Source organism: Manis pentadactyla, chromosome 2, assembly GCF_030020395.1.
Source record: "Manis pentadactyla isolate mManPen7 chromosome 2, mManPen7.hap1, whole genome shotgun sequence".
NCBI classification, from domain to species: domain Eukaryota; kingdom Metazoa; phylum Chordata; class Mammalia; order Pholidota; family Manidae; genus Manis; species Manis pentadactyla.
The window spans coordinates 162,595,461-162,614,936 of NC_080020.1; the positions used below are offsets into that span (position 1 = coordinate 162,595,461).

At 39.2% G+C, this 19,476-nt stretch overlaps 1 protein-coding gene across 14 annotated transcripts in view; it reads left to right on the forward strand.

Annotated features, from left to right (window-relative positions):
- IMMT (inner membrane mitochondrial protein) overlaps positions 1 to 16,833 on the forward strand; it is a 46,531-nt gene extending 29,698 nt beyond the window's left edge. For 8 of the 14 annotated variants that reach the window (XM_036931156.2, XM_036931159.2, XM_036931158.2 and 5 more), the window contains 9 exons: positions 7 to 143; positions 3,429 to 3,532; positions 4,786 to 4,921; positions 5,456 to 5,585; positions 9,650 to 9,664; positions 11,019 to 11,242; positions 13,623 to 13,754; positions 14,729 to 14,858; positions 15,859 to 16,833. In XM_036931156.2, coding sequence (XP_036787051.1) covers positions 7 to 143; positions 3,429 to 3,532; positions 4,786 to 4,921; positions 5,456 to 5,585; positions 9,650 to 9,664; positions 11,019 to 11,242; positions 13,623 to 13,754; positions 14,729 to 14,858; positions 15,859 to 16,472 — 1,622 coding nt within the window. In that variant the 3' untranslated portion in view covers positions 16,473 to 16,833. Of the gene's footprint in view, positions 1 to 6; positions 144 to 3,426; positions 3,557 to 4,785; positions 4,922 to 5,455; positions 5,586 to 9,649; positions 9,665 to 11,018; positions 11,243 to 13,622; positions 13,755 to 14,728; positions 14,859 to 15,858 lie in introns of those variants that run through there. The other 6 variants (XM_057497025.1, XM_057497028.1, XM_057497027.1 and 3 more) reach the window with 2 other exon arrangements.
- Positions 16,834 to 19,476: the final 2,643 nt, after the last annotated feature.

Below are 19,476 nucleotides of genomic sequence, written 5' to 3' on the forward strand. Positions count from 1 at the left end.
CTTTAGCTCTAGCCAGGAGCTTAGAAGATGCTCTGAGTCAAACTGCTCGCATCACTCAGCAGGCCATTGTAGCTCAGAATGCTGCAGTCCAGGCCGTCAGTGCACACTCCAACATACTGAAAGCAGCCATGGACAATTCTGAGGTGAGCGAAAGAAGGGTGAGACATGGGGTGTTTTAGAGACTGATTGCTAATCCTATTATGGACTTTCTTTCACTAAGTGAAGACCATCTAGGGTAATTATCTTTTTAAACAAAACAAGGAAAACCTTTAATTGTTCTCTTTAATGAATTTTATATATGGTGCTTTATCTCACAACAATGATATGGTACTAGAACTAGTTCAGATTTGCTTCCTCTCTTAATAGCACTTGAATGCATTTGTTATTTGCTTTCTGGGTTTTTGTTTTGTTTTAAAATTGCCAGTCATTTTTTAAATAAACTTTTTGAGATACATTTAGATTGACACACAGTTGTAAGAAATAATATCGAGAGATCCCATATACCCCCAAACACCAGCTGTTTTTAACTGATTATTTAACTTACACTGAACACTTGAAAGAATAATTGCATTGATTTAAATATGTAATACTGGGACTCAGTAAATTTCCTTTGTAATTACATGCAGTTATATAAAAATGTACCTTGACACCAAGTCATTTAAATAAGTATGTAAACTATAAATCTTAGGAATCAGGATTGTACATGATCAGTAACTTTGTCACTGTAACTGTTTGGATTTTTAAAAATTTAGATATACTTCACATTGTTTTAGTCATGAGTACATACATTACAAAAGAGTTAAATTAGACCTCTGATGTAAGCAGCCAGAGAACACAACCTTTGAAAACTTGAAGCAAATTCTTTTTTATTCAAAGCTCAGGAAAAAAGTTTAATTTGCTGTCAGAATTCAGTCAGAAAAGTGGAAACCACAAAGAATTTTTAATATGCTGCTTATGCAGGTGTGGGAAGGCTGGAAATGGCATGATTTCAGGAGTTTAGCTCAAAACCAAGTATAGAGCGGTATTTTCAGAAGGACACTGATTAGAAGCTTTAAATGTCCCTGGTACTGCTATGGTGGAAGGCTCCATAAAAGGGTACTTCCTTGTTCCACTGAATGTGTAGGATGCAGTGCAGCCTGACTACTGCGGTCAAGATTTTACAGCTAAAGGACACCATATAGTAGCAGTTAACTAGATTAGGGAGAATTAGCTGGTGTTACAAACTAGTCAGGAAAATGTGTGAAGACAAATTTTGAAATGTTAAAAGTGGACTCTCTCAGCTTCTCTTTCTTCTAGTACAAGAAGGTAGGTGCACATGGTTCTGTAATATATAGTGAATTGCCTTCTCAAAGCAGTATTTGGAAACAGACTTGACATAATCATAGGGGAATCTAGTGTCTGTGTACAAGGCAGCATATCCTTGGACTTCTATAAGCAGAAATACCTTCAACAAAGGGAGACAAATTTTTGACCTCCAGATGTCTTTACACTTATGTGATTTATGAGTCTGTTTGGGTTAGTTATGAAAAATCCTCCTTAATAAAATACCAGGATCTTCTAACAGTATACTATAGAGTCTTGGCAAATTTGTTATACATGACAAGAAGCCGAAATGACTGAAACTAGCATCCTTTCTTGATGTCTTTTATTTTGCAAGATGGCTCAGATGGGGAGTTCACTGAAACATCAACTTCAGTATTTTCCATAGCCTCAAAACCTTGTCCTTCAATTGTGTATATTGGCAACAAACCACAGTAGTGTTAGCATTGTCACCAGTAGAAAGCACAGGTATTTTCCTATTACTTGATAGTACTTGCATATCTCTTGAAATATCATTTGTGCCCATCACTATTTCTAAGGATATTTATTAGTCCTACCACTAGATCTTGGGTTCTATTTCACAAAATTAAAAAAAAAATCATGAACACATTTCAGTATAATTGGGTTCCTTTGTAATCTCGTAGTTTCATTTTAAGCATTTAAAAATTGCATTTTGAGAAGCTTCCTTGGTCTGCTGCAGGTCCTGTGGCAAGGCTAATCCAAGCTTAAGGGACTTGTTTCTTTAAACTCTCCACTGATAATAGATGTACCTTTAAAATGGAGACCACACTAGTAGATGTCAGTGGGAGCATAATGTGGACGGTGGTTCTGAAGGACAGTTCTGCATGCTCCAAACCATACTTTTGCTTAGCCCTTGTCCCAAAGTAGCAGGCCTAGGCTGCAGAGGCAGAACTGTCATCTTTCTAGCAAGGGAAAATAGAAGTTGGGCGTCCAGGGCCCAGGATACCTTGTTGAGATGGCAGTCATGTTCTGGGTGTGTAACTTAGCATCCCTTGCAGTGACCCTCTTCGGGTGATTTGAAATAGAATTACTGAATCAGTTAGTTGTTTTTCCTAAATAAAAGTATTCTGTAGTAATTTAGTAGTTCCTGTTTATCTCCAGAGCCCTAAGCACAGTGTACTTACAAGATAAGCCATAAGATGGTTTTACTTCATGTCTACCCATTACACACTCACTTTTTGCACTTGGCAAAAGGAACAAGAGGGGAAAAACCATTTAAAATAGTTAATAGTTAATTTAAAAATAATTTAAAATAGTTCAGACAATTCCAAATAACATTCTATTCATTGTGTCTGTAATGCAGAATGAGGGGAGGATGGAAGCCAGACTTGTCTATATCTTTCAGTGATCTCAGTTCCTGGCACCTGTCAGAGAGTGCATCTTGCTGCACTGAGTGTGATTGTAGTGTTAGAGGTGGTTTTTTGCTTCTATTTGGTATGATGTGTCCCCTAAATATGAGCTAGCTCTGCTCAGTTGAAGGAGGGGTAGTAAAAACATGTTGGACCTGTCTTAAGAATTTTCAGAGACTTTATGTATATATAATTCACATCCTATAAAATTCAGCTCAAGGGTGGCTTTGACAATAGTTGATTTTCGCCTAAACAAATTAGAGTCATTCTTTAGGATAATGTTTTGGAGAAATAAGGAACTTACAAATGTATAAATTTTCTACTTATCTTTAAACTATAATTTTGATTGACAGACATGCAATTAAAATTTTAACTTGGTGCTTCATTAAATAATATTTAATGAGCAAATAATTCATGAAAAGTTACTGTTACTGACCTTCTGTGCTTCAAAGCTCCTTTTGAGAATGTAGCACAGATATCTTGTTAGAAATTGCTTATGTGCACTGGAACACAGTCTTCTACAGTTTTGATTGGGGGGATAGTTGGTGGGAGATGGTTTTTGCACTTTTTTGATCCTAACCATGAACCTTAGATTAAGAGTTCCTACTCTGGAGAAATACTGTCTGTAAGTTTTTAGCTTTGAATGTAATGTTAGTTGTTTCTGCATTTAGTCATGTTAACCTGTCCTGTGACAATGATAGCAGCTATTCATGTTTACATAGTTTGAACTTTGTTTAGATTGCAGGTGAGAAGAAGTCAGCTCAGTGGCGCACAGTCGAAGGTGCGTTGAAGGAACGCAGGAAGGCAGTAGATGAGGCGGCTGATGCCCTTCTCAGAGCCAAGTAATTACTCATGGACTTTAACAAGTAATTAGGGCCTCCTGGTGGCTTCTTTGGGCTGGGTTTTCTTTGTACTGTTTGTATAGAAAGAGGAGGCAGAGAAACCCTTCCCCTCTGCACCTGTACTTGGTCTGTATTAGTATCAGGAACACAGAGGTTTTGAAAAGGAGTGAGGGAATAAAATAGGCTAAAATAAATTTGGCAGAAACCTATGAAAGGATCTTGTATACATAAAACACAGTTTTTTTGGGGGTTATTGCTTAGGTGATGTATCGCCAAAGATTTACCGAGATTCTGTCATAATTTACAAATTTTTCTGGGATGGTTTGGGCAGTTTTATCAGAATTTAGAGAGTATGTCACAATAATCTCTCTGCCTTAACTACCAAGTAGTTAGTATATAATAGGTTTAGTTTTGTGATAGCCACCTCTACCTTGAGTCCTGGGAACTGGCTAAAACTAGGATCAAGCAAGCAAACCAAGTACAAGGTCAACTTCTGATGATGAAAACCTGCATTTGAATAAGGTTCTCATAATAATGGAATCTTGCCATTCAAAATTTTGCTGTTTTTTTGTAAGAAAATATTTATTATTGATAGAGAAAGAGAAGCCTTTTAATAAAGCCAGCATATCATTTAGGAGAATTAAGACATTATGCTCACATCACGAGACCATTAGTCAGGGCTCTGAGTTCTGTATTTTGTAATGGGTAGACCACAGTTCACCTGATTTGGGAAACATTCTGAATTGTGAGTTTCTGAATCCCTGAGACCCAGCTGTTGCTCAGTAAGCTTATTGGCTTCCTCCCTTCTTTTGCTTTCCTTAAACTCTCTCTTTCGCAGGGAAGTTAGCCTAATCCTTGCAGAAGCTGCTACTTATTGAGTGCTCTCAATGTGCTGGGTGCTGTATGGGTACTTCTCATGAATACCCCTAATCCTTACTTAAGAGTGAGCAGCAAAGAAGCTGATCTGGGAGTTGAGTCCACGTCTACTGAGTTCTGAAGCCTGTGTGTTTTCCTATACACCATGCTACTTCCTGGTTCACTGTAGTAAATTTAGCTTCTGGGCCAGGTGCCTTCAGGTTTTGGTGAGGAAAGTTGCTCTGTTTACTGACCACGAAAAAGTATTGAGTAATTTTTTTCAAATTACATTTTTTTTCAAAGACTTTTAGCAATTGTATGTTGTACTGACGTCACAATCTTTAGTAAAGTTGACAAAGAATAATACTATATCTCTGTTTTGTGTTTTTGGTTTCCAGAGAAGAGTTAGAGAAGATGAAAAGTATAATTGAAAATGCAAAGAAACAAGAGTTTGCTGGGGCCAAATCTCATATAACTGCTGCAGAGGGGAAACTTCACAACATGATAGTTGATCTGGATAATGTAGTCCAAAAGGTGTGTTTCTTAGGTCTTTTATAAGTATTTTTTATTTTAAAATATTATCCTTTAGTCAAAGGCTTTTAAGAAATCAGGAAAAGAATAAGATTCCTGCCTTCTCTGTCCTGCAAAGACTGGTTGTTACTAATTTTAAAAACTTTCCTTGGATACAAAGTAGATAGTTCAGTATTATTGACACGTTTTATAATAGGCAACATTTTTGGTCATGGCTATTAGCACTTAGGGAAATTTCCATTTTGTAGCATATCTTCTGTCTGCACTTGTGCAGTCTGTACAGGTGGTTTCCTGTGGCCCCAAGAAAGGCACAGGACACAGTAAGATGGGAAAGGGCTTTTCTATGCATTTGAATAGAATTAGAAGGAAACAAAGACAAGGCTTATGTTCTTCTTTCTAAGTTTTAGATTTCTCTTTCTCTATTTTTTATACGTTCCCGACCAAATGTAAATAAATAAATGGATATAATTTTTAGGGTTTGGAATATTTATGGTACTTTTTGTTCACGTTAACCACATACCCCTTGTATTTGTTCAGGTCCAAGCAGCTCAGTCTGAGGCTAAAGTTGTGTCTCAGTATCATGAGCTGGTGGTTCAAGCTCGGGATGACTTTAGGCGAGAGCTGGACAGTATCACTCCAGAAGTCTTGCCAGGGTGGAAAGGGATGAGTAAGTACAACTTGAAGTGTTGCTGCTTTCCTTTTTCATTTTTTTAACAACTGATCAACTAAATTTGCCTCAATTCCATTCTTCTAGTACATCCCTTTTGGGGTACAGCATGGTGTTTTCAACATTGTGTTTGAGCACAGCCATGACAGGTGACACACCTGTGACAGCAGTCCCAGGGTTTTAGCCACGGTGGACACAAGGTCCAGCTAGTGTTTAATTACATATCCATGATTCCATTCTGGTTTCTGCTACTCAGAAAACAGTTCAGAATCCATGTGAGTGAGAGTGACATTATAACCTTCACTATATTAAAATATTATATATATATAAAATTATATATATATATATATATATATATATAAAATTATTCAAAACCTTGGTGCTTAAGGCACTCCTTAGGACTGCTCTGTGACAACCTTGTGGTTGAAAACTCACCTGGGGACGTGTAGCAAATGGAAATGGGTTGTATGGCTGTTACTTGCACATAGCTGAGACTGCAGGGAACTTTGGTGGTTAAGCAATTACGTAGTGTAACTGCAGGGAATAGTTGCATAGCAAAATAATATTTAAATGTCAGTGCCAGAAACTGAACATGAGGTAGGATCTGAAGAACTGGTATTAGAGGCCTCTGTGGCTTGAAGGTGATAAGGTTTCACCATGGCACATGGCTTGCCTAAGAAGCGCAGTTAATGAAGACCAGTGCAGGAATTTTATCTGCAGGATGGCGTGCCAGGGAGGTTTAATGGCAAGAAGTGGAGTCAAGGCTATCAAAAAATAACGTGAACATTTAGTTGCTTTTTTGAGTGCAGTTGATGCACATAAGAGGAAAATATCAAACTCCTGTCAGAGAAAATTATTTAAAGCAGGACTTATAAGAGAGGATAAAATGGAGACACACACACCCAAAGTGCAATCTGGGAACAGTGAATCTTGCTTGCATATTGTTGTTTAATCTGATTAGCAGCTAGCAAAGAGGGCAGCCTGTACAGCTGGCAGTTAAGCCACATATGCACCGTCTCCCTCATCACAATTCTCCAAGGGCTGCTCATCATGGAAATCACAGCTGAAACAGATGTTTTCACTGCAGACACTTTCCTGCTCATCTTCATCTTCTTCCATAAATCACTCTACCACATTACCTTGTTTTACCCTTCTGAAATTCTTATCCACTGTTTTTTGTGTTTATTGTGTATCTCTGTCCATTGGTGTAAGCTCCTTAGCGTAAAAAATGTCACTTTTAGATAGTAGGGAGTCTAGGTTGGCTGAAATAAATGAAATAAGGTTGAAAGGGCAGGACAGGCTTTGCCTGTGGAGTTAGTTACAAGTGCCATACCTAGAACTTTGCATTCCCTTATCTAAAATACCTGTCTTTGGTCTTCTCACTAGGCTAAATCCTACTAATTTTTCCATGCCAGCCTCTGAAGGTCTTAACTTTTAAAAACTTTTGCTCATTTTGAAAATGTCCATTGTAAAACATGAAAACATAAAAGCAGCCATTCTCAACCCAGGGCCTGTTGCCCCCCGCCACCAGAGGACATCTGGCAATGTCTGGAGACAGTTTTGTCCATCACACTACAGAGAGCTATTGGCCTCTAGTGGGTAGAGGCCAGAGATGCTGGTAAACATCCCAAGTGCACATAATAGTCCCTCAAGGAATTACCTGGCCCAGGATGTCACTGGTACCAAGCTTGAGAAAACTGGCATTAAAGAAATGTATCATGTAAAAAGTGAAAGTCCCTTGCAATGCAATCTCTGAATTATTTTTTCTGTACAACCTCCATTGAATTTCTTACTAATTTTTTAAAGTATCTTATATATTCATTTACATGACACAAAATTTGAAAGGTACAAGTGGCATCTGGTGAAATTTCCTTTCCATGCCTATCTACAGCCAGTTTTCCTCCCAGTGCTAGTGATTCCTGTGTACATCTGGAGGTAGTGAATTATTCCATGATTACCCCAGCCCTCAATAGATAATCCTCGCCTGTGAAATCTGAATTCATTAAAACCTATACTGAACTCATTAGTAATGGTTTGTGTTATCAGTTATTTTGCTCTTAGTCTTACTTCCCTAAGTTATAAATGTCCCGGTGATAGTCATCTGATACTTATTTCTGTGTTCTCCATAGCTGAGCACAGTGTCAAACATATGATCGCTAACACTGAGGATTCTTTCATGTCTAGCACTGTATTCTGAGTGTTTCACATGTATTAACTTAAAGTTCATAACAACCCTGTAAGGTGAGTTTTGCTATTATGCCTATTTTATAAATGAGAAAACCAAGACACAGAGAGATTGAGTACTTTGCCCAAGGTTAAGGATAGAGCCAGGATTTTATTCTTACCTCCTAGCTTCACAGTTCCCTGCCTGACTGATCTGTATTGCAGGATAGGACCCTTTTTCAGGGTTTTGAGTAGTGGTCTGATTGTAATAAGGAGGAAGATTCATTTTTATGAGATTGAGAGTGTAGAAAGGGATGTCTGAGGACAAGGAAGCTAGTTAAAAGCTGGTGAGTAATCTGACGACAGTGTTGGGGGCCATGTAGTATGTGTGCCAAGGGCACTGAGTAAAGAAACTTAGTAATGGGCTATGTGGTGGGGACTTGATAATGGGGGGAGTCTAGTAACCATAATGTTGCTCATGTAATTGTACATTAATGATACCAAAATAAAAAAAAAGAAACTTAGAAGTAGTCACTTAGCAATTGATTTGTTGAACCATGACTTAGACTATCTAGTGAAGCTGATGATGTGTATACTCCCTGATCCAACAGGTCAGTTCCTACGTGTGTGCTCAAGAAGATGCATGGTTACTCATGAAAGATACAGGGAGACTTTTAAAAATGTTCATAGCAGCACTGTTTGTAAGAGCAAAAAAATGGGAACTAAATGTGCTTCACACATGGCAGTGCAAACGAATGAACCAGACTCTATCTCGCAAACATAAATGTTAAGGAAAGTCAAAAAGTTGCAAAAGAGTACGTGGATTAGGATACCACTTACATGAGACTTAAGAACATGCAAAACAAAACCACATATTGTTTAATGATACATGCATCGTAAAGTATAACAGAATGAATGATAAACACCGTATTCAGTTGTGGATACTACTGTGGGGGAAAGGAGGAGCAGCTGCTAGGAAGAGTGCATGTGAGTGTTGCCAGGATGGGAGAATGTGTCCAAGTTGATTGTAGATATTCGTGGGGGACTTTTCCTTTATTGCTTGAGACTAGTTTATGTAGCCATATTTCTGTGCCATGTTGCGACTGACAGTCTCTCTCACCTTGGCCATCTTTGCCAGTTTTTCTTGTGACAGTTGGACAGATCCATTTCTTCGGTTTACTACCAGATTAAGTATTTGACTTCTAGAGAGCTATTTTGGATGAAAATACTTGCCTTTGAACTTGTTAAAGCCAAGGGTCATACCCAGGGTGTTAGGAAACTCATACTGAGAGGCAGGAGTCTGTCTGTGAGGTGTTCACACGGTGGTGCTGGTGGTCTTCGTGAGTACAGTGGGGGATCATCAGCCAAACAACACCTCCCTTGCCATTGAATCAGGCAGTGATAGTTCTTAGTCTAATTTGCATAGGTTAAGTGCAGATTTAAGGTGAGTTCACTGTTTTCACATTTCCAAAGAAGAAAGGTCAATGTCTTAGGTATTTGAAATGGTAGGAGAGGCCTGGTACAGAGAACAGAGTCAGGACTGTGACTTAGTGAAATACTCTGTGAACTAATGTAAATGGAGTGGGGGAAGAGAATCATAGTTTCTGTGTAAAAACTAAGTTGGTTGCTTTAGCAAAAATAGACGTGAGTTCCCTGGAAACCAAAACTACTTTTAATATCAATGACTCTTACTTTCTGAAATGTTAGAATTTACCTTAATTGTTTTATGATCCTTTTAAATTTCAGGAAATAAATTATTATTTTGCTCTCTGATTCAAATATACTTTTCTACTACTAGTTTCAGTTCCTTCTTATTTCCTTTTGGATATTCCTGTTTAATGATTAATAACTAAGATGTGTAAATTCTTTTTTTTTCAAACTTATCTTCTTTTCTTTTGTAGATATTTCTGACTTAGGTGAGTAATTATGTTTTTTTATCTTTAAAAAGGTTTTTGTTTTGAGTCTTAAAAGACTGAAGTCTTATTTTGCCTATGATTCTTATACTAAGCCACCTAAATAATATAAAGTAGAATTATGTTGCATGTGGTAAGTCTGATTTGCATATTTTGGACATATCTATGCTCTCAGGAATAAAAATGCTTAAAAGTGATCGTGATCGGGAACCTGCAGATACTATATGTGTGTGTGTATAAAATATTATGTATAACATTTTAATAAAGGTTTTATTTTATAAAATTTCAAACATTAAAAAGTAGGAAGAAAACCAACTAACTCCTGTGGACCCATTACCCAACTTCAGCAATTATCAGTACATGGCTGGTTTAGTCTTACTTACTCCCCCAGCTTATGTTGAAGCAGACCCTGAGTATCATATCCTTTCACTTATAAATACTTGGAGTATGTTTTTACAAAAGCATAATCGGTATACCATTATCACATCTGAAACAATACCTTGATGTCAGCAAATGTCTATCAGTGTTTAAGTATCCCTGATCATTTTATAGTATGAGTTTTTATTTGTTTTATTTGAATCTATACCCAAGGGAGCTATGCATGTTGAATTTGGTCAGTAAATCTCTTATCCCCACTTCGTTTTTCACTTTTCAGTCTATTTATTGTGGGGTTGAATTATCATACAGTATTTCCCACATTCTTGATTTTGCTGAAAACAAAACGTGTTTCAGCCTAAGTCAGAACCTTTGGGCACAAGTAATTGAAAAAATTCCACGAGTGATTCTGATGGACAGGTCTGGCCACAGATCACTGTCCTTGTTAATATCAGCTGTTAAGGAAGGGTATGAAAACTCCTATTAGGAAAAAGTCTGAGAGAATTTGAATTTGTTTCTAGTTTTAGCAGGAAAGAATGTTTAATATTGGTTGCCTATTAAAACTAATCATAGTTTTTGCATGAAAGAAAATACAGAAGTGATTGCATATGTGAACTGTCTTTAGAGGCAAAATTATGATGAGGTATAAAACCAATTTATAATTAGTTCATATTGGAAATACTAATTTGTGTTCCTCAAAAATAACTGATTATATATTTGAAGGCTTACCTAAGTTACTTTACTTGGGATTGAAAATACCTTAGTTATTGGACATGAGCTGTGGATTATGATTGCATTGGAGACTCTAGATCTCCAACCCCACATGAGAGCGAAAACCAGTCTGTCTGCCTTGAGCACCAGTGCGTCCTCCACCCTTTGCTTGTTTACAGCTGTTAAAATTAAATTATCAATAGAAGCAAGTTACCTTGTAGATGTATATTTCTGGCAAAATCATAACATTTTAATGTGCTTTTCTTTTTAGCTGACAAGCTATCTGCTGATGATCTGAACTCTCTGATTGCTCATGCACATCGTCGCATTGACCAACTAAACAGAGAGCTAGCAGAACAGAAAGCCACAGAGAAGCAGCACATTGCATTAGCCTTAGAAAAACAAAAGCTGGAAGAAAGGAGGGCGTTTGACTCTGCAGTGGCAAAAGCATTAGAACATCACAGAAGTGAGATACAGGCGGAACAGGACAAAAAGGTAGAAGAAATGAGAATAATTCTTTAATGTTTAAAGTGCATCTAACTTGATTATCTACTTCTAGAGATAATACCAGCAGTCACTGACTTTAAAATGCTATATAAAAGTCATGCCAACCCATGTCTGGGATGGAGCTTTGACCCTTGCTCTAGTCAGAACTTCTAGGGAAGGATTGACCTAGCAGAATTCCTTCATGTTGAGCAGATGGGAAAATATAGGAAAGTAACAAGCTACTGGGATCCAGGATTATCTAGCTTACCTTTTCCCAGTGGAGCCTCCTTCCCTTAAAGCAGTGCTGAAAGAGTCTGTTGGATTCTGAGTATATTTTTCTCTGCCAGTGTTTTGAAGTAGTTGGCAGTTAATGGATGAAATAGCTCCTACAGTGTTCTCTCTCGGTACATCATATATTAAATCACTGATTTGGGAACCTGGCTACTCATCCTGCCTTCATGTCCACTAAGCTGCAGTTGACCATTCCTTCTTCCTTGAAGCTCTTTCTTCCCTTGGCTGCCAGGATACCACATTCTTTTGGCCTTTCTTCCACCTTGCTGGCCACTCTTGGACCTCCTTTCTGTAAAAGCTCAGCCTCTCAGAATGTTGGCCTGCAACTGGTTTTGGTTCTGATACCTTTTTTCCTCCTAAACTGTCTCCAAGTGCTCCTATCTGGTCCTGTGGCTCTGATGTTTAAATACTGTCTATCACTTCAGAGACATTTATATTGCCAGCTCTGACCTCTGCCTTGGCCTGGGGTTCCTGCCCAGCAGCCGACTTGATGTCTTCAGCTGGATTTTCAGTTAGTTGTTTCAAACTCAACGTATTCAATACAAATTTCTTGATTCTCTCCAACCTGTCTCACAACCCCTCTGCTTCTTTCTTTCTCAGTAAACCCGCATGTACCCAGGTGCTCAAGCCACACAGTTCATGCTTAATTGTTCCTCCATCAACTTTCCCATCTAGTCCATTGACAGATCCTTCCAGTTCTGCATCCAAAGTAAATCCCAGATTTGTTCACTTCGGTCTACTACCACTACCTTAGTCCAAACTGTCATCTTAACATGTTCCATTTTCATACCCATCTCTATGTCTTTACACAGGTGAGTGGTCCTTATAAAGTGTATTTGGGTTAGACACTACTGTGCTAAAAGTCCTCCACTGACTGCCCATTGTATTTATTCTAAAATCCAAATTCCTAACCTATACCAGAAAGGCCTCTTGATCTGAAACCTGCTTGCTATAAACCAGGCTTCCTTTACTTCCCTTATTTACCAGGTGCCCTTGTTTTTGTTCTGTTTTGTTTTTGTGTCTTGACTACAGCTTTTGCCTCGGGGCTTTGCTCTGCCTGGTGTATTGTTCTAGCTCCTCTCTTTAACCTTGGTTCTAAGCTTGGATGTCACCTCAGCAAGGCTTTTTTTCTGTCTCTTCAATATAAAGTAGACTGTCTGTATTATTGTCTCTCAAAATGCCGTTTCTTTTCTTAGAAACTAGTATCGGAGTTTCAGATGTTCCTTTTGTTTACTTACTTATTGTCTGATTCTTCTGTTGAAAATATACCCCACATGAGAGCAAAAACCAGTCTGTCTGCCTTGAGCACCAGTGCATCCAAGCATATAGCAGGCACTGCCTGGACAGGGTTGGCACATCTCAGATATTTACGTAGTGACTGAATGGATTCATTCATTACTGATACTCTTGCTGATAAAAAGTAAGTTAAGAACTCTAGGTAATAAATGTTAAATAATTTGTAATATGGCCCATGGCTTATTGTTAGGCAAGACATGGTAGGCTTTTCATATTTTTTATTTGATTTGGCCTGTGTTGAGTCTAAACTTGTAGTTTCAGAGCTTCTAAACTTTGGTTAGAAGAAATTGTGTGCAGTAACTGCCAGATATTCATTAATTTTCTTAACAGTAGGCATTATTGTTCACAAAGGAGAAAAATGAAGACTTAAGATGATTTCCCCAAGGACACAGAGATGGCTGTGGTGAAGCTGTGTTTGATCCCAAGTCTTTGAGGTTACTGTTTTTTTTCATGATCTGGGATTTGTTAATTCTCAAGGGATGTATGAGTCTGGAAAAGAGAATCTTTGCTTTGTATAGGACGCATCCTGGTGATGTGGAAGAAACAAAATTTGGGGACCAGAAAGACCCCTGTATGAAATCTGGTTTTTGCCACAGCTGTGTGACCTTGTTTGAGTTGCCTTCCGGTGTTCAGCTTTCTGATTCATAGAAGAATTAGAAGTAAAGACTGTGTACCTACGCACGGCATGGCAAAGGGGGTCAGGACATGGAAGCTGCTGTCATCGTCGTGACCGGTCTTTGTCCTTTTCTGAGAGCTTGTGTGGAGAATTGAGAACTAGTCATCACTGTGTTTGGTTTTGCAGGTAGAGGAAGTCAGAGATGCCATGGAGAATGAAATGAGAACCCAGCTTCGCCGACAGGCTGCTGCCCACACTGATCACTTACGAGATGTCCTTAGGGTACAAGAACAGGAACTGAAATATGAATTTGAACATGTGAGGACTGTTGCAAAGCATCAGCTCTGCTCTGTCTCCTTTCCCCCTTTACATTAGTAACACTGTTTCCTTTTCCTTTAATATGCCCTGTATGTCATTCCCTCTGAGGATATAGGAGAATGGGGAAAGATTTCTAAGGGTATCTGGCCTCGGTGGAGTGAGGCTTTTGTGTATTTGCAAAATTGCTCCTTTTCCTTTTTTTACATGGAGGCGTACTTGTGTGTTTTTAATCACATGGTGTTTTGTATCTATGTCCTGGTCGTTTGGACCTTCACAGCTTTCGAGGGTTGGTAGAGGAGGCTTTAGGAACGCAGATATGTAGCGTTGACACAGTCCTTCCTCCTGACGGCTGTGCATTGTGTGGTGGGCTCAGCGTTTCATATCTGAGCAGAGTTGCCAAGAGGTTAAGTTGGAAGTCACAGTGAAATCTATCAGGATACCTTTAACCATGATTAGTTTCTACTCAGTAAGTCATTTATATTACTGTTTTGGGCTCCTAGGAAGGAAATGAGGTTTTCCATATAAGGAAATTGTTCAGAGAATTGTTATTTTTGCCAATGTGAAAAGGTATTTAAATCCATTTGATGAGTATTCTTCTGAGAAAAATGAATATAGAAGCTCTTAAGCAGAGAATATTGAATACAATTAAACCTAATTACTGTGGATGGCATTATAGGTACTTTACTTCCTAATGTTGGCATTTCCTCATTTTAATAGCCTCTTCCTCCTCCTGGTCTGCTTCCTCTAATATTAGGTCCCATCAGTAAATTTGTAGAAAATTATACATTAAACATGAGTTTGAGGAAATTTTTGAAACCTTACACATAATGTAGGAGTTTCATGACAACTGTTCTGAGGTTTTAAAGGCCCTCTTTGCTTTTGGTGTAGCAGTTGCCAGAACACTTAAGTGTCCCAATAAGTGACATGCATTGAGGTAGCATCAGTCTTTTCTGTACACTACGTTTTGATTTCAGGACCTGTCGGAGAAACTTGCCGAACAAGATTTACAGTTTCGTCGGCTCAGTCAAGAGCAAGTTGACAACTTTACTCTGGATATAAACACTGCCTATGCCAGACTAAGAGGAATTGAACAGGCTGTTCAGAGTGAGTACAGGGACCTCTTGTAGATCTTCGTATTCAGTTCAACTTCTTAGGAAATCTTTTGTAACATGGATAATGGGTTATCAACAGTGCATAAAGATGCTGAAGTCACTTGATGGAATTTTATTCATTTCGTAGGAAATTAGTCCCAGATTTGATAAGGTTGGACCATAGAGAATGGTGAAAGGAAATTAAAAAGATTCTAAAAATTAAATCTAAATAATGTGAATTTTTATTCCTTAAGTGCCAGACATGAGATCACCATTTACGAGGCAGTTTACCCAATACCCTTTGGTTATGTGTCGTGTGCCCTGAGCAGAGGTCAGTGTGGCCTCACGCTTGCCCTCCAGGTCTGCTGACTTGACTCCAGCCCTGTTCTGGAGGTGATTTGCTGATTCCATCAATCAAACAGATGGTAGTTATGCTGGGGCCTGTGTGTGCCAGTTGGAAGAGAAATGTCCTGACAGTGAGGATGGTGATAAAATGGGTTTCTTTGGGATGTTACGGAATCTTTTTTTGTGAGATTAAGGTAAAAGTAAGCCAAGTTTTTATGAACTTCAAGGTCCAGTAGTTCATTGAGTTTATTTGAAGTGTTCTATGTTTTTGTATGAAGTTAAAATAGTATCAAGCAGCCTATTTTAAATGTCATGTTTTTTTCTCAAACATTTCTAAAGATGATTATATCTGAATTAGATGCCGTGCGTTGTCCCGGATGTCACAGGAAAAGAAGGGAGACTCAGTGGTGCTCATGCACACATGTCCTCCTAGTTTTCTCCATGACTCATCAAGCCCTTCTCTAGTTGTGCCATGCCTTGTTGCCTCATGAAGCCAGCCAGGAAAGAACATGCCAGAAACAAGTGGTGGGTGAGGTTGGAAGAGGCACTCTCTGGCCCTGCTTTCCACATATGTAGATTGAGCTTGTTGAAGGTACACTGGATTTATGAGAAAGACATGTAGTCAGGTGGAGAGAAAAGTGTTTTTCTTTGCCTATTTTTTCTTACAGGTCATGCAGTTGCTGAAGAGGAGGCCAGAAAAGCCCACCAGCTCTGGTTGTCAGTGGAGGCATTAAAGTACAGCATGAAGACTGCATCTGCAGACCTGCCCACTGTCCCACTGGGTAGTGCGGTTGAGGCCATCAAAGTCAACTGTTCTGACAGCGAATTTGCCCAGGCTTTAACTGCAGCTATCCCTGCAGAGTCCCTGACCCGTGGGGTGTACAGTGAAGAGACCCTTAGAGTCCGTTTCTATGCTGTCCAAAAACTGGCCCGAAGGGTAGCAATGATTGATGAAACCAGAAATAGCTTATACCAGTACTTCCTTTCCTACTTGCAGTCCCTGCTCCTATTCCCGCCTCAGCAACTGAAGCCACCAGCTGAGCTCTGCCCAGAGGACATAAACCCGTTTAAATTGCTGTCCTATGCCTCCTATTGCATTGAGCATGGTGATCTGGAGCTGGCAGCAAAGTTTGTCAATCAGCTGAAAGGGGAGTCCAGACGAGTGGCCCAGGACTGGCTGAATGAAGCCCGAATGACCCTAGAAACAAAACAGATAGTGGAAATCCTGACAGCATATGCCAGCGCTGTAGGAATAGGAACCACTCAAGTGCAGCAAGAGTAAGGTCTAGGAAGATTAGAGTTTTGTGAAGTCCTATTTCATGTCAGGAAATCAGCAATGATATATGAAGTGTTTATCACGTGGCCCCAAAATTGTCTAGAAACAAGCAGGTTATACAAGTACTGTGTTCTAAATGTTAACACCTGTTGCACTTACGTTATTTCCACTTGCTATGATGTTTGTGAACTTCCGAAGTATTTTCTTTGCAACTTGTGTAACATTTTCTGTTTTTCAGGTTTTACTGATCAGGCTGTGAGCCAATCAAAATAATGTTTGTGATCCCCATTACTATTGATTTTGCCCATGGAGCAAACTGAATAAAACAGAGATGAAAACTGAATAGCTTATCCCTATTCAAAAATTACCACTTCTGGCTTGTGTGTGTAAAAAACTTCCTTCAGGGCAACAGCAGCAGAAATAGGAAGCCCCGGGCACTCAGTTTTCTAGGCTGTGAATTGGGTGCCAGAAGTCCAAGGTCTGTTTTGACTTTGAAGGTTCTGGTGAACTGGTTCTTGCTGGTCAACTCAAGAATGATGTACAATCCAAAATGCCAGTGTATTTATAATTGGAAATAAAATCATTTAGGGATTGAAAAGCACTAGAAATGGTTTATGTAACCCCAAATTTATAAAATTGCTACCACAGGAAAAAATATTTACATTGGGACCCATTATACACCACCCCACCCCCTGTGTGAATATATATACATGAAACAGTTTCTGGAACCTCTGCTTCCCCTTTCTACCTGTAATGCACCGTTTTCTGGTCTGTGGTGTTAAATGTCTTCTCTACCCACAAATTCACCTCTCAAAACAGGTTACTGCTCACAGTTCTGATACACCTGTACCTGACCTTGCTCTTTGGTACCGGCGTTGATTGGGGTGGTAAGCCTGGAATCAAAGGGATTGAATAATTTTGTGGATTATTTGAACTGGACTGCCATGAAACCCGGAGAACTTTCACTTAGTTCACTTCTCTGAAGATTAGGACAGTTGCCTTATTGGGTAAACATTAACAGATTCCTTTTACTTTATGAAAATATTGTCAGTTTTTTTTCAAAATTGTAATTTTTTTTGATGTTTATGGTTCACAAGGAGATTGAGGAGGCACTTTTACCTGAGCAACATATCCTCAAGTCATGAGAGAGGAGGGGGTTCTATTTTGTACCTCTGCAGGTATATGCCAAACCGAATTTGAATTGTTACATTCGGGTCTGCACGGCACTTGCCCCCTTACTGGTCCATTTTGGCCTGTTGATGTTAATATTCATGTTCCTCCTAAGTAGATCTTCAGTACAAAAGAGTACATCTATTTTTTTTTATGGGACACACGCTTTGTGTAATGTTTTTAATCTGTGTGGGTAGAAGCACTCACGGCACCTCTGGGCCTTTTTGTGTTTTTACTGGACGATGAGGCTGCTGTAAATTCAGCCTGTCTTCCCCTTTGGAATGGCATGAAGTTGCAAAACACAAACTTCTGAAGTGGACTGCTTTCCTACTTGTCATATTAGAAGTACTAGTAATTTGCTTTATTAATGAATTATGTAAAATATTACAGATTATAAGGAAATGTTAAATTTCTCTAAGACCGTGGGAGTAACTTCCTTCAGATGTGATTATCTGAGCTCACAAGAAGTCAGGGATACTGAGTTGTTTATTTGAGCTCTGTAAATCAAAGTAATGAAGACCACTGGCTTTCAAGTGTTAGTTCCTTTAGCAAACCCACCACCCCCATTGCGTATTGGAAAATTGTATGATGTTGAAAGGTGACTCTGCTTGGCCAGGCCTTCATTTTCCTTCCTCAGGCCTAGTAAGACTCCATCTTCCTGGGATGTCACTCAGTAGCCCCTCAAGTGAAAAGAGCCTTTACTTGGGTTCTCAGTTCTGTTTTGAGTAGGTGGAATCCAATGCAGCAAAGTTGGGACGGTGCTACAGTCTGGGTGGTTGGGGAAGGGCAGCTTCATTTTCCACTTAAACTGCAAGGGTTTAAATTACACTTCTGCTCCTTCTACTTCATGTAAGTTAAGTAGAAGCCAAGGCATCATTTCTGTCTTGCTTTTTCATTATCTCAATCTGTTAGTCTTGAACTGGATTATCTTATTGCCTCCCTCTTGAGTGCTGTAGGACAGTGTTCTTCAGTAATTTAAATGCATGCCTCCAGATTTAACATTAAAACTGATCTTTGCTTTAAAGTGTCAAAATCAATAATGTAATGAACTAAAATTTCAGACAGTCTTTTTGAAGACACACAATTTACATATTCCTTAGTGTTAACTTAAACCCTCTGTTGGCTCAACAGGTTCTGGATAAAAGCAGTCTCCAAGTACCAAATGAGTTGTCCCACCAGTTTTAAGTGACTTACTTCAACTCAGTACACAAGAAAAGATAATTTGAATTAATATAAAAGGGAAACAAAAAGGATTAAAAAACCAGGCAAATCACTCCATCAGGTCTAGTGGTGTCCATTTGCCTTACCAAGGCTGAGCTCCTCTGCCTTCCTGTTTTGCAGGGAGGCTGAGGGCTACCCAGCCACCGGACCCTTTTCCTTGTGGAGGTGGTTTCTCTGGCTTATTAATTGCGCCCTTTAAGGACACTGCCCTGGGCCTCTGGAAGGGGAAGGGTTTCTGGAGGGACAGGCTAGAGCCAGCAAAGGTGCCATTGTGTGGGAACAGATCCACTGGTAGCTGGCAAAATGTTTTCCTGGGAATAAATTCTATCATGACCTTCACTCCTTCGGGACATCGTTAGTTTTCAAGAGTCTAAAATCTTGCTGAACTCTATAGAACCATTCTTGGGCTTATCTCCAGTGGACCTTTTGAACTCAACTCCACAGCTCTGGAGATGAAATGGATAGCACTCTTTAACAGCTTAGGTTCCTTCCTGGGCCAGCTGGAGGCTCTACTGCCTAGGCTTTGCATACTCTGCATTTGATCATCCATGTCTTAGCACACTGCCTTCTACCAAATAGGATACTTCTCTGGTAAATTGCCACTGTACCTCTAAGATCT